The following is a 13,055-nucleotide window of genomic DNA, read 5'->3' as shown; positions in this document are numbered from 1 at the left end:
AAAAAAGAATGATGTACTGATACATGCTAGAACATGATTGAACCTTGAAAACATCATGCTAAGTGAAAGAAGCCAGTGCCATATTATATGATTCCATTTATACAAACTATCCAGGATATACAAATCCATAGAAATAGAAATTAGATTAATGGTTACCAGGTAGTGAGAGGAGTGGGGAATGGGGAGTAACTATTAATGGGTATGAGGTTTCTTGCTGGTGTGAGGAAAATGTTCTGAAATTAGATAGCATTGCTGTTTGTACAACTATCTGAATATATGAAAACACCACTGACCTCTACGCTCTAAAGGGGTGAATCTCATGGTATGTGAATTATACCTCAATAAAGCTATAATTTTAAAAATCCATTTGATTTATGAAAAGAAAAAACAGAGTGAGCTATTCCAACTGGGAATTACAGCAGTCTAAATCTGGGACCTTAGCAGTGGCTCACACCTGTAATCCCAACACTTTGGGAAGCAAAGGGAAGAGGACTGCTTGAGCCCAAGAGGTCAAGGCTGCAGTGAGCTGTGACAGAGACACTGCACTCCACCATGCGTAACAGAGCAAGACCCTGTCTCAAAATAAAAAATTAGGCTGGTGTGGTCACTCACGCTTGTAATCCCAGAACTTTGGGAGGCCAAGGTGGGTGGATCGCTTGAGCTCAGGAGTTTGAGACCACCCGGGCAACATGGTGAAACCTTGTTTCTTCTCCACCAAAAATACAAAAAATTAGCTGGGTGTAGTGGCACATATCTATAGTCCTAGCTACTTGGGAGGCTGAGGTGGGAGGATTGCTTGAGCCCAGGAGGCAGAGACTGCAGTGAGCAAGATCATGACACTGCACTCCAGCCTGGGTGACAGAGTGAGATCCTGTCTCAATAAAATAATTAATTAATTAATTAATTAAAAAATCTGGGCCCTGGTTTACATTGCCACCAGTAGAAGTTAAAAGGCAAGAAAATCTAAGCTACTTCTCATAGGAAGAAAATAAACTGGGTTGAAATAAAAGACTAAACTAATTAGGGTGTCCAGCCTGAGCAATTAAAAACCCACTGGATTCTAACAGGCAAGGGTAGAAATGGGAAATAGGCAAGGTAGCAAAATATACTGGTGGGGGATGAAAGGTAATGAATTTAGATTTTATGAATTTAATATGAACTATGTGACTTCTGAGAAGGATGAAAGTAACTATGGTACAAATAAAGAAGACTTCTGAGTCTACAGCATAGAATAAAGAGCTGCAACTACCAGGAGGCAGGTACTCTGTTAAGGAGGTAATCAAGAAAGGAGGCTAGAAGGCAGGTTCCTTAAGGCAGGGTCACTTAGGGGGAAAAGCAAGAAAAGCTAACGACATAAAGCTAAGCAGTACTTAACAAGCGAGAAACTGGGAGATGAGGATACTACAGGAACCGTGGAGGGAGGTAATGAGTCAAAGCAGCATGAACGTGAGATGGAAGAAGATGGTGGCAAGGCACGGAGTCTGAAGGCAGGTTATGAAGGGAGAGAGAATTAAGGAAGGCTGTGGGTGTTTCCTACAAGTCTGGGGCATCTGACAGTGAAAGCAGCAAGACTAAACAAGGAAAAGTTGGGGGAGTTCAATACAAGAAAGAGATACGGGAGTTCAATTCAAGGAAGAAATACAGGAGTTCAATTCTGAATGAGTAAGAGAAGGGATCTCTAATTAATGAAGGGAATCAGAGGCCACCAGAGGAAAAATATTCCAGCAAGAGCAGGAGCACCCTTTTGAAGAGAGACCTACGAGGTGTCGGCCAGGCGATGGCTTCAGCCTCCTATGCAGATCTAGGAGATCCCAAGCCAGCTGCTGGAGGGTATCTCCCCCTCCCTAAGTTGTGCCATTATCTGCATTCACTCCTAATGCCTCTCACTCATTTACCTGGATAGAAAGGTCGTTGGATTTCTCCCTCTGATATCCATGGCTCTTCTCCTTGCTCCAATTTGAAGATCACCTCTGGCTTGGAAACTTGATATCCTGCTCATGGGTAAATACACAAGATTTGGTTGTTTGTGCAAGTGGACAAAGAACCCTCCTAAGGACAAGTCAGTACTAGTCCTTGATCCTCAGGAACTCTGAAGGAAAAAAAAGGTGCAACTTAAGGAGTCATGCAGTCAAATTGCCTATTCCCAGTTTTGCAAAATAAAGACCTTTTACCTAAAGAGCAGGCTCAAAACCCCATAAAGCTGGGTCCCAATGAAGATTAACAAGCTCTGACCCCTGAGCACCCTGGTCACAGTTACCTAAGCTCTGGGCACCACCACTGTAGCAACCAAGGAAGGAAAGACCCATCAGCAGGAAAGACACTCAGAGAAGTGGTCCTTACCAAGAGAAACCAGGTGGCTATAGTTCTCCAGCATCACATCCCTGTATAAGCTTCTCTGAGCAGGGTCGACATGGTACCATTCTTCCTGGGTGAAGTCCACAGACACATCTTTGAATGTCACTGATTCCTGTAAGATCACATTCCTGCTCAACTGGGGATCAACCCCACAAATGTTCTAAGGCAATGCTGGGAACATACTGTAGTATCTATCACAAGTGGTGATCACACATTTGTTAGACTGAGGAGTCAACGTTGGGTTACGTAAACTCGTTTTTTACATAATTTTGTAAAGGATCTAGTATGTCAGGCAGGAAAGTTATGAGGGGCAATTTGTCCTGCAGACCTGTATCCCTACCTAGCTATCTTCTTGGTTTCTTTCAAAGCCAAGCCTTTTAATACAATCACCAATTCATTGCTGCTTATTCACTTTCTTTGTTACAAAATCCAAATACGGTGGGTAGTAAAAAGTGATGACCTTCCTTCACTGCCATAACCAATCCCACTTTACTTTCAGAAATAACCACTCTTAATAGTTTGGTGTATACACAAAGTCCCTTGTTCATGTTTTTTAACACCCCACCCACCCACTTAACCATACTCACAACACCCCGACACAGAATCTTGTTTTATGAAATACCATACATATTGTTCTACAACTTGCTTTTTGATTTAGCTCTGTATCCTGGAGATCTTTGCATAGTGGAATAATTGCACCTTATTGAACTGCTTCATAGTAATCCACAGTACACCTGTATCACAGGTACCCACTGATTAAAACAAACAACACCTTGCTGTATTAAGCATAAAATGCAACAGGGCACGGGTGGTTCACACCTGTAATCCCAACACTTTGAGAGGTCAAGGCTGGCAGATCGCTTGAGCCCATTCACTTCCTTTGTTACAGGAGCCCAAGAGTTTGAGACCATCAAACTCTTGGTCAACAGAGCAAAACCCTATCTCTACAAAATATCAAAAAATTAGCCTGGCATGGTGGTGTGTGCCTACAGTCCCAGCTACTCAGGAGGCTGAGCTGGGAGGATCACTTGAGCCCAGGAGGCGGAGGTTGCAGTGAGCCATGATCATGCCATTGTACTCCAGCCTGGATGACGGAGTGAGACCCTGTCTCAAAGAAAGAGTAAAATGCAATTCCCTCATGGCTCACCAGGCTGTCACATGCTGATCTTGATATTCCTTGACCACATCAAACTTGTTCCCAGCCCTTTTGTTTGTTATTCCCTAGCCTCCTGCATCTCCACATGGTTGACAACTAGTTAACCAGTTATTCAGGCATCATCTCAAGCATGGCCTCCTCGGGAAGGCTGTCTTAGCACCTCCACTATCCATCACATTATGTGTTTAATTTTCCTGCTAGTCCAGCTATCTCTCACTGCCCAGTTCTTTACACCTGAACTCAAGAACATAATAGATTCCAATAGAAAGGACACTTGTGCTTCTAGCAATGATCGGAGATATTAGCTTGCTACCCTATTGTCTGTCTCTCCACTGTAAGCTCCATGGGAACAGGGACTTTATCTTGATCAGTTACATGCCTGGTGCCCAGAACAACGCCCAGCACCTAGTGGGGGCTTAAAAAATACTTGCTGAATGAATCAATGAACCAGTCCTTGTCAGCAGGTACTGAGATTATTTCCAGTATTCTGCTATTATAAACATTACCGTAATAAATATTCTTTGGGAAACATGCTAGGATTTCTCCTGGTTCGCTAGCTAAAATTACAATGGCTAGGTCAAAGGTCTTTCACTGCTTCATACCCTACTCTAATCACTTCTTCTTCCACCATCCCATGGACACATGGCTGGCTGAGGTGCCCCATGTCTCCCAATTGTCAGTTCTGATGCTACAGAGCTGATTGTCTAGAATCACTTGGCCTCGTTAAACCATGAGTCACCTGTGACCACGGCCTCTTTGGGCTATGTACTTTTGCTTTGGTTAGGATTTTTTTTTTTTTTTGAGACAGCGTCTCACTCTCTCACCCAGCTTGGAGTCCAGTGGCTCAGTCACGACTCACTACAGCCTCAACTGCCAGAGCTCAAGTAATCCTCCCACCTTAGCCTCCAGAGTAGCTGGGACTACATGCATACGCCACCATATCTGGCTAATTCCTGGTTAGACTTCTGTCTCAGAAAGTATATAATAAAGTATGGCAAAGACAATTAGTGCAAAAAGACGCTGAAAGCAGAGCTGAGTTAGCTGGAGCAGTGAGGGAAGGTTTCACAGAGGCTTCAGCTTATTCTGTACCCTTCTCTTGTTTGCTTAGGTATAGCTGAACCGGATTCACTCAAATTCCTCAAGGGTATCATTCACTCCTCCCATTTCCCTTAGCTAATTCCATTTCATACTTCAGGTGCTGGTTAGATCTCCAGTGAAGTCTTCTGATCCCCCACTGGAGAGTCAACCTCCCTATCATGTGCTTTAAACCACTCTGCACACCTACCATTATTCAAACAAACCTACTCATCTATTTAATACTTGTTTTCCTAGTTAAACAGTATACATTATGAGGGTAGGGATAATACTTTTGGTTGTTTTTTAAATTCTACGCCACCATTGCCCAGCAAAGTGCCTGACTCACACTATACCTCTGTTTCCTGAATGAGTTGAGCCTTAGGGAGATGGATGAGATTTGAATATTAAAGGCAGGAGTGGCCCCTTCTACTGAGTGAGGTGCATGACCACATCCACACACCATATGGCTCCTCTGCCCCATATTTCTGTTCAACACTTGGCTGTGTCCCTGCAGGAACAGGGGAGGGATGAAACAGGGGCCAATTTTCTGATCAAGGTTACAGATCTGACTGACCAGATATTTACGAGGTGCCTGGATTTACTATATACACTGTGGCAGACTAAAAATGCAAAAGAAAAACACTGCAGTCCTTGAATACGGTTCAGTTTATTTTAAAAGCATTATTTATTAGAGCACAATATGAGACAGTACACAGTAAGGTGAGGTGCTGCAGGCGCACAAAGCAGAAAGACTGGGAGAGGGGGAGAACACTTCAAGGTAGGCTCTGTACCAGGTCCTAAGAGGTAAGTGCCATCTGCATGGAAGAAGAAAATGTGGGAATCTAATCCAGGGATTGGGAAGCTTGAGAAGGGAGGCTGGTCTTGGGAGAGGCATGGCCAGCAAGGATAAAGGGGTTGGACCAGCCATTTTGAGATAAGTGGTGAGAAGTAAAACCTTCTCCCCATTGCCTACTCTACCCTCTAGACATATTGTCTCTTTGGTTTAGTAACAGTCATTGCCCAATCAGGACTCCTTTGCTTAACTGGTTCCTCATATTTAACATATGGCCTCCTGGTTTCTTTCGTTTTATTTTGTTTAATAAAGATGGGGTCTCACTATGTTGCCCAGGCTGGTCTCAAACTCCTGGGCTCAAGTGAGCCTCCCACTTTGGCCTCCTAAAGTGCTGAGATTACAAGTGTGACCCTCTGAACCTGGCCGGCCTCCTGGTTTCATTCTGCTTTCCCAAAGAGTCTGCACTCAAGGTGAAGAATGTGCTAACCAGCAAGCAAACGTCTGCTCCAAGCCACTCATCATTTCTTGCCTTGACAGGGCAACCACTGGCCTCTGTTCTTTAACTCTTGATCCCAACCCCCTTTTTTTCCCCTGGGCACTATCAGAGTTACTTCAAAACACAAATCTGATCATGTTCACAAACACTTCACTGCGGCCGGACTGAGTGGCTCACGCCTATAATCCCAGCACTTTAGGGGGCTGAGGTGGGTGGATCACCTGAGGTCAGGAGTTCAAGACCAGCATGGTCAACGTGGCAAACTCTTTGGGAAGGCAGAATGAAACCGTCTCTACTAAAAATACAAAAATTAGCCAGGCGTGGTGACGGGCGCCTGTAATCCCAGCTACTCAGGAGGATAAGGCAGGAGAATCACTTGAACCTGGGAGGTGGAGACTGCAATGAGCCGAGACTGTGCCACTGCACTCCAGCCTGGGCAACAGAGCGAGACTCCATCTCAAAAAAAAAAAAAAAAAACAAGGCCAGGCGCGGTGGCTCACACCTGTAATCCCAGCACTTTGGGAGGCTGAGGCGGGTGGATCACGAGGTCAGGAGATCGAGACCATCCTGGCTAACACAGTCAAACCCCATCTCTACTAAAAATAACAGAAAAATTAGCCGGGCATGGTGGCGGGCGTCTGTAGTCCCAGCTACTGGGGAGGCTGAGGCCGGAGAATGGCATGAACCTAGGAGGCGGAGCTTGCAGTGAGCTGAATCGTGCCACCGCACTCCGGCCTGGGCAACGGGGCAAGACTCCGTCTCAAAAAACAAAACAAAACAAAACAAAACAAAAAAACCACAACCCACAAACCTTCACTGCCTCCCACATTTCCCTATTCCTGTCACCCTCACCCTAGTTCGTGTCACCATCTCTTACCTGGACTACTGCTACAACCTCCTAGTTCATCTCTCCTCTCACTCTTGCCCCACCACCCAAGTCCATTTTCCATATGACAACCAGAGAGATCTTGTTAAAACCTGCCAGACTGCTGGGCATGGTGGCTCACAACTGTGATCCTAGCACTTTGGGAGGCTGAGGTGGGAAGATCACTAGAGGCCAGCTACTTGGGAGGCTGAGGCAGGGAGAACTGCTTGAACCCAGGAGACGAAGGTTGCAGTGAGCTGGGACTGTGCCACTGCACTCCAGCCTGGGCAACAGAGTGAGATTCAAAAAAAAGTATCACATGTTCCCTTTCCTTATGCTGACATACAAGGATCTTGGCCAAATGGTGGAGCCCAAAGCAAGGAACTAGGAACAGCATATACTAAGTTGAGAAGACTCAATTTCATGGGCTCCTACAAAGCTCCATAATGAATAAATGCATAATATCCTTGAGTAGATTGTACACCTCCTGGAGATCCAATTACCTCATCAATAACATGAGTTCCCTGAACTACAGAAATAAAGAGTTTTATGAGCAGATGGGGTGAAAGGGCACTTCCAAAAAGGACATGTACAAATACAGAGTTTGCCCAAATAGAAAACATCACATTTACGGCAATACAGTGTGGTGTCTCCACTTAAGTACTCAGTGGCCTCTGATACCAGACCAATCATAGTTTAATAAGCTGATAGTTGACAATGTAACTAACAATGGTGTACAGAGAGAAGAACATCACTGTCAACCTTTGCACACACACAGATTCCTACTGCATCACCATCTGCAGTACTGAAGACTGGAAACCTGGACCTCCTCCTTGACTCTTCATTTTTCCTTTATGCCTTGCAGTCACCAAAAGCCTCAGAAATGTCTCCTGAATTCAGTCCCTTGCCTTCATCCTTCAAATCCAGCTGAAATCTTCCCTTGCCAATGACAGCATTAATCCAGGGAATGGCAATCTAGAGCCACACAGTCTAATATGGCAGCCACTGGCCACATGTGGCTATTCATTATGTTTTTAAATTAAGGATTTAGATGTTCACCCAATTATAAACTGCTTTTAAATACTAGGAGGAAAAGAAAAAGAGCAAACAAACTTACAAGCCACACTTGCAATGTAGCTAGTCCAAATGGGCATGTGTGATTAAGTAAAATACACACTGGGCCAGGCACAGTGACTCACACCTACAGTGGGTCACGCCTGTAATCCCAGCACTTTGGGAGGCTGAGGTGGGTGGATCACCTGAAGTCAGGAGTTTGAGACCAGCCTGGCCAACATGTAGAAACCCAGTCTCTACAAAAATACAAAAATTAGCTAGGTGTGGTGGCACACGCCTGTAATCCCAGATACTCAGGAGGCTGAGGCAGCAGAATGGCTTGAACCAGGAGGTGGAGGTTACAGTGAGCCAAGATTGCACCACTGCACTCCAGCCTGGGCGACAGAGCAAGACTCTGTTTCAAATAAATAAAATAAAATAAAATAAAATACACACTGAATTTCAAAGACTTACTATCAGGGAAAAAATGTAAAATACCTCATTAGTAATTTTAAAATATCACATGTAGAGATGATAATATTCTGGATATATTATTTTAAATAATATGTATTACTAAAATTAATTTCACTTGTTTCTTTTTACATTGTAGCCACTAGAAAACTTAAAATTATACATGGAATGTGTATTTCTTTGGGACACCACTGTTCTACATTGTTCTAGGTCTCCACCTCAGGCCATCTTTCTCTCAAATGCTGCCTCCTGTCATACACCCAAAGCTTCTGCCACATGGACTCTTTGTTCCAGTAACATTCTTTTGTGTCTCTTTGCCTTTATACATCCTATTCTGACCATAATGTACTTTCTTCCCTCAGTTCCACAGGAAAAATTCCTAGTCATCCTTGTAGAACCAGTTCACTGTTCCATTCTCTCCTGAAGCTTCCTCACATCCTCCGTGCTCCCCATCCCCCTTCAGCATTTGGTCCCCATCTCCATTTCAGAACTGTAGCTATCTAGTTACATTTTTCTCCCTCAAGAACTTCTTTTTTTTTTTTTTTTTGAGACGGAGTCTTGCTCAGTCGTCCTAGCTGGAGTGCAGTGGCGCGATCTCGGCTCACTGCAAGCTCCACCTCCCCGGTTCATGCCATTCTCCTGTCTCAGGCTCCAGAGTAGCTGGGACTACAGGCACCCATCACCACGCCCGGCTAATTTTTTTTGTATTTTTAGTAGAGATGGGGTTTCAACATGTTAGCCAGGATGGTCTCGATCTCCTGACCTCGTGATCCACCTGCCTCGGCCTCCCAAAGTGCTGGGATTACAGGCGTGAGCCACCACGCCCGGCCAGGAATTTCTTAAACTCCTTTTCATTTTAGTATCTCCGACACTGCAAGTGGAGTGTCCAGAATCACCTGGGCAGCTTTTCTCAATTGTCCATGCATGGAGGGTCCTGCCCAGCATCTTTTAAAAGCTCCTGAGGTGGTTCACTATCAAAAAGCAACAGCTCAGATTTCTCGAACACTCGCTGTTAGGCAAGCACTGAACTCGGTCATTTATGTGCACTCTCACATTTCCTCATTGAAGCCTTGTCACCACCCCACAGGAAGCAGCCACTACTCCCTGACTGGTTCTGAAGCCTGACCCTGGTTAAGAACCACTGCCTGGCACAGAGCAAGCATTCCAAACATGTCTGCTGAGTGAATGGATACAGAATCTGGGTAATTCTCACTGGAGGAAAATGAGGAGTTGTTTCGAGGATTTAAAAAAAACGTGGGTTAGTGAATTAAATTCTTGGATTATAAAAAGCAGAGGCAAACAGAAAAACGATGGCATTAACAGCCAAATCTAAGGCTGGTTCCTCTTAAGCACCAGCCAAATAGAAAAACCTCTGATAAATCTAGTAAGAAGAAATTTTTAAAAGATGAACTTCAAGATAGGAGGATAAGGCCAGGCACAGTGGCTCATGCCTGTAATCCCAGCACTTTGGGAGGCCGAGGTGGGTGAATCACCTGAGGTCGGGAGTTCGAGACCAGCCTGACCAACATGGAGAAACCCCATCTCTACTAAAAATACAAAATTAGCCGGGTGTGGAGGCGCATGCCTGTAATCCCAGCTACTCAGGAGGCTGAGGCAGGAGAACTGCTTGAACCTGGGATGTGGAGGTTGCGGTAAGCCAAGATTGTGCCATTGCACTCCAGCGTGGACAATAAGAGCAAAACTCCGTCTCAAAAAAAAAATAAAAAAAAAAATAGGAGGATAAACAAAACAGTGAAATACACAATAGTGTGTTAAGAAATGCAAAAAATCTTAACAAAAAACTTTTAAATTCTAAACTACCGATGTTTACACAAAAAAGCAGAAACCTTTATAATTCAGGAGGAAATAGAGAAAATTGTTGCCAAACCATCTTGTCTATAAAAATCCTGAGTCTAAATGTTTTATAGGTAAATGCTTTCAAAAGACAGAAAAAGGTGAAAAGCAATCTGAATGTTTCTACAAATTAAGGATAAGCATGACACCAAAACCTGTCCGAGAGTGCTTTCTCTCTGTTGGCTATTTCCCTTAGTAATACAGATACTAAAAAATGATCACCTGGGCTGGACACGGTGGCTCACACCTGTAATCCCAGCACTTTGGGAGGCCGAGGCAGGTGGATCACTTGAGGTCAGAAGTTCGAGACCAGCCTGAGTGACATGGTGAAACCCCATCTCTACTAAAAAATCAAAACTAGCCAGACATGGTGGTACATGCCTGTAATCCCAGCCACTTGGAAGACTGAGGCAGGAGAATCGCTTGAACCCAGGAGGCGGAGGTTGCAGTGAGCTGAGATTGTACTCCAGCCTGGGCAACAAGAGCAAAACTCTATCTCAAAAAAAAAAAAAAAAAAAAAAGAGAGAGATCAACTGTATTTTGAAAAACTTATGTATTGTAACCAAGTGGAATTTTATCCCAGCATTATGTATAATAGTAAAAATTTCAGAAATAACCTAAATGTTCTCTGAGAAATGGCTAAATAAATGTTGGTACATTCATACAAAGCAATATAATATAGTCATTAAAACTGATTTTATTTTTATTTATTTATTTTTTTTTTTGAGACGGACTCTTGCTCTGTCGCCCAGGCTGGAGTGCAGTGGCGCGATCTCGGCTCACTGCAAGCTCTGCCTCCCGGGTTCACGCCATTCTCCTGCCTCAGCCTCTCCGAGTAGCTGGGACTACAGGCGCCCGCCACCATGCCCGGCTAATTTTTTGTATTTTTAGTAGAGATGGGGTTTCACCGTGGTCTTGATCTCCTGACCTCGTGATCCGCCTGCCTCGGCCTCCCAAAGTGCTGGGATTACAAGCGTGAGCCACTGCGCCCGGCCTTAAAACTGATTTTAAACAACAACAACAAGAATCCTCACAAAACTTATACAAAATTTAAAATATGTTATAATTAAAAATGTTTAAGGGGAAAAACATGCATAAGGAGAAAAGGAAATTCATCAAAACAAATACAGAGGTCCTAAGGAAGAGGGATCATAAATGACTTTTTCTATCAAAAAGTCTAGATTATTAAGCAATTAATACCCAGAATATATACAGAACTCCTAAAAATCCAAAAAAAAAAAAAATTCAAAAATGGGCCAGGAACTTGAATAAACATTTCTCCAAAGAAGACATACAAAGATGTTCAAAAACACTAATCATTAGAGAAATGCAAATCAAAACTACAATGAGATATCACCTCACACAGGTTAGGATGGCTACTATCAAGATAAAACAGAAAATAACAAGTGTTGGGGGGACGTGGAGAAATTGGAACCCTTTGTGCACTGTCGTTAAGAATGGAAAAAGGTACAGCTGCTATGGAAATAGTATGGTGGTTCCGGAAGAAAATTACCGTATGACCCCGCAATTTCTCTCTGCGTATACAACCAAAAGAATTCAAAGTCAGGTCTCAAAGAGATATCTGTACCCCCACGTTCAATAGTTCAATGCCTCATGTTCATGTTCAGTGCCATAGCAGCATTATTCACAATAGCTAAACATGTAAACAACCGAAGTGTCTATCAACGGATGAATGGATAAGCAAAATGGAATTGTATTTAGCCTTAGAAAGGCTTTTATTTTAAAGTACTGTATTCAGACTTAAAAAGAAAGAAAATTCTGATACACGCTACGACTTAGATGAATCTTGAAGACATTATAATGAAATAAGCCAGCCACAAAAAGATACATACTGTATGATTTTGGCCAGACGTGGTGGCTCACGCCTGTAATCCCAGCACTTGGGAGGCTGAGGTGGGCAGATCACTTGAGGTCAGGAGTTCGAGACCAGCCTGGCCAACATGATGAATCCCCAGCTCTACTAAAAACACAAAAATTAGCTGGGCATGGTGACACATGCCTGTAGTCCCAGCTCTCAGGAGGCTGAAGCAGAACTGCTTGAACCCAGAAGGCTGAGGATGCAGTGAGCCGAGATTGCGCTACTCACCCCGGCCTGGGTGACAAAGCAAGACTCTGTCTTAATAAAAAACAAAACAAAACAAAACATACTGTTTGATTCCACTTATGTAAGATAGAGTAGTCAAAATCATACAGATAGAAAGCAGAATGGTAGTTGCAGGGGCTGGAAGAAGAAAGACTGAAGAGTTATTGTTTAATGGATTATAGAGTTTTCAGTTTTACAAGGTGAAGAGTTTTGAAGATGGATAGTGGTGATGGTTGCATTACATATGAGTGTATTTAATATGACTGAACGGTACACTTAAAATTAGTTAAGATTGTCTTATGTGTATTTTGTCAAAATTTTTAAAAATTGAAAAAGATTATATTAAAGGTAAAAAGTCTCTAATATTATATATGCTCACATACTTTAATAAAATATACTTTATTTGTTTTGAGTCAGAGTCTTGCTGTGTCACCCAGGCTGGAGTGCAGTGGTGCAATCTCAGCTCACTGCAACCTCTACCTCCCGGGCTCAAGTGATTCTCATGTCTCAGCCTCCGAAGTAGCTGGAATTACAGGCGTGTGCCACCACACCTGGCTAATTTTTGTATTTTTAGTAGAGATGGGGTTTCATTATGTGGCCCAGGCTGGTCTCGAACTCCTGGTCTCATGCAATTTGCCCGTCTCAGCCTCCCAAAGTGCTGGGATTACAGGTGTGAGCCACTGTACCTGGCCATAAGATATACTTTAATAAAAGTAATACAACACGGAAAAGTTAAGGAAAATAATCTTATTTTTGAAACAGTTTTTTTTTTTGAGATGGAGTCTCGCTCAGTCACCTAGGTGGGAGTGCAGTGGCGTGATCTCGGCTCAC

At 43.5% G+C, this 13,055-nt stretch overlaps 2 protein-coding genes across 13 annotated transcripts in view; both read right to left on the bottom strand.

The window, feature by feature from the left end:
• The window catches only part of CDH3 (cadherin 3), a 163,934-nt gene extending 161,917 nt beyond the window's left edge, over positions 1-2,017 (bottom strand). For 2 of the 3 annotated variants that reach the window (XM_058441136.1, XM_032157731.2), the window contains exon 1: positions 1,896-2,016. The gene's annotated coding sequence lies outside the window, so the exon portion shown is untranslated. Of the gene's footprint in view, positions 1-1,895 lie in introns of all 3 variants that reach the window. The other variant, XM_058441137.1, reaches the window with a different exon arrangement.
• ZFP90 (ZFP90 zinc finger protein) overlaps positions 1-13,055 on the bottom strand; it is a 35,210-nt gene that overhangs the window by 6,034 nt on the left and 16,121 nt on the right. For all 10 annotated transcript variants that reach the window (XM_058441141.1, XM_032157736.2, XM_032157744.2 and 7 more), the window contains 2 exons: positions 2,341-2,467; positions 1,896-1,991 (listed from right to left, as the gene is read on the bottom strand). In XM_058441141.1, coding sequence (XP_058297124.1) covers positions 1,896-1,991; positions 2,341-2,467 — 223 coding nt within the window. The remainder of the gene's footprint in view (positions 1-1,895; positions 1,992-2,340; positions 2,468-13,055) is intronic.

Source organism: Hylobates moloch, unplaced genomic scaffold (assembly GCF_009828535.3).
Source record: "Hylobates moloch isolate HMO894 unplaced genomic scaffold, HMol_V3 SCAFFOLD_6, whole genome shotgun sequence".
NCBI classification, from domain to species: domain Eukaryota; kingdom Metazoa; phylum Chordata; class Mammalia; order Primates; family Hylobatidae; genus Hylobates; species Hylobates moloch.
Note: the sequence above shows the minus strand (reverse complement) of the source record. Positions and strands in the feature narration are given on the sequence as shown.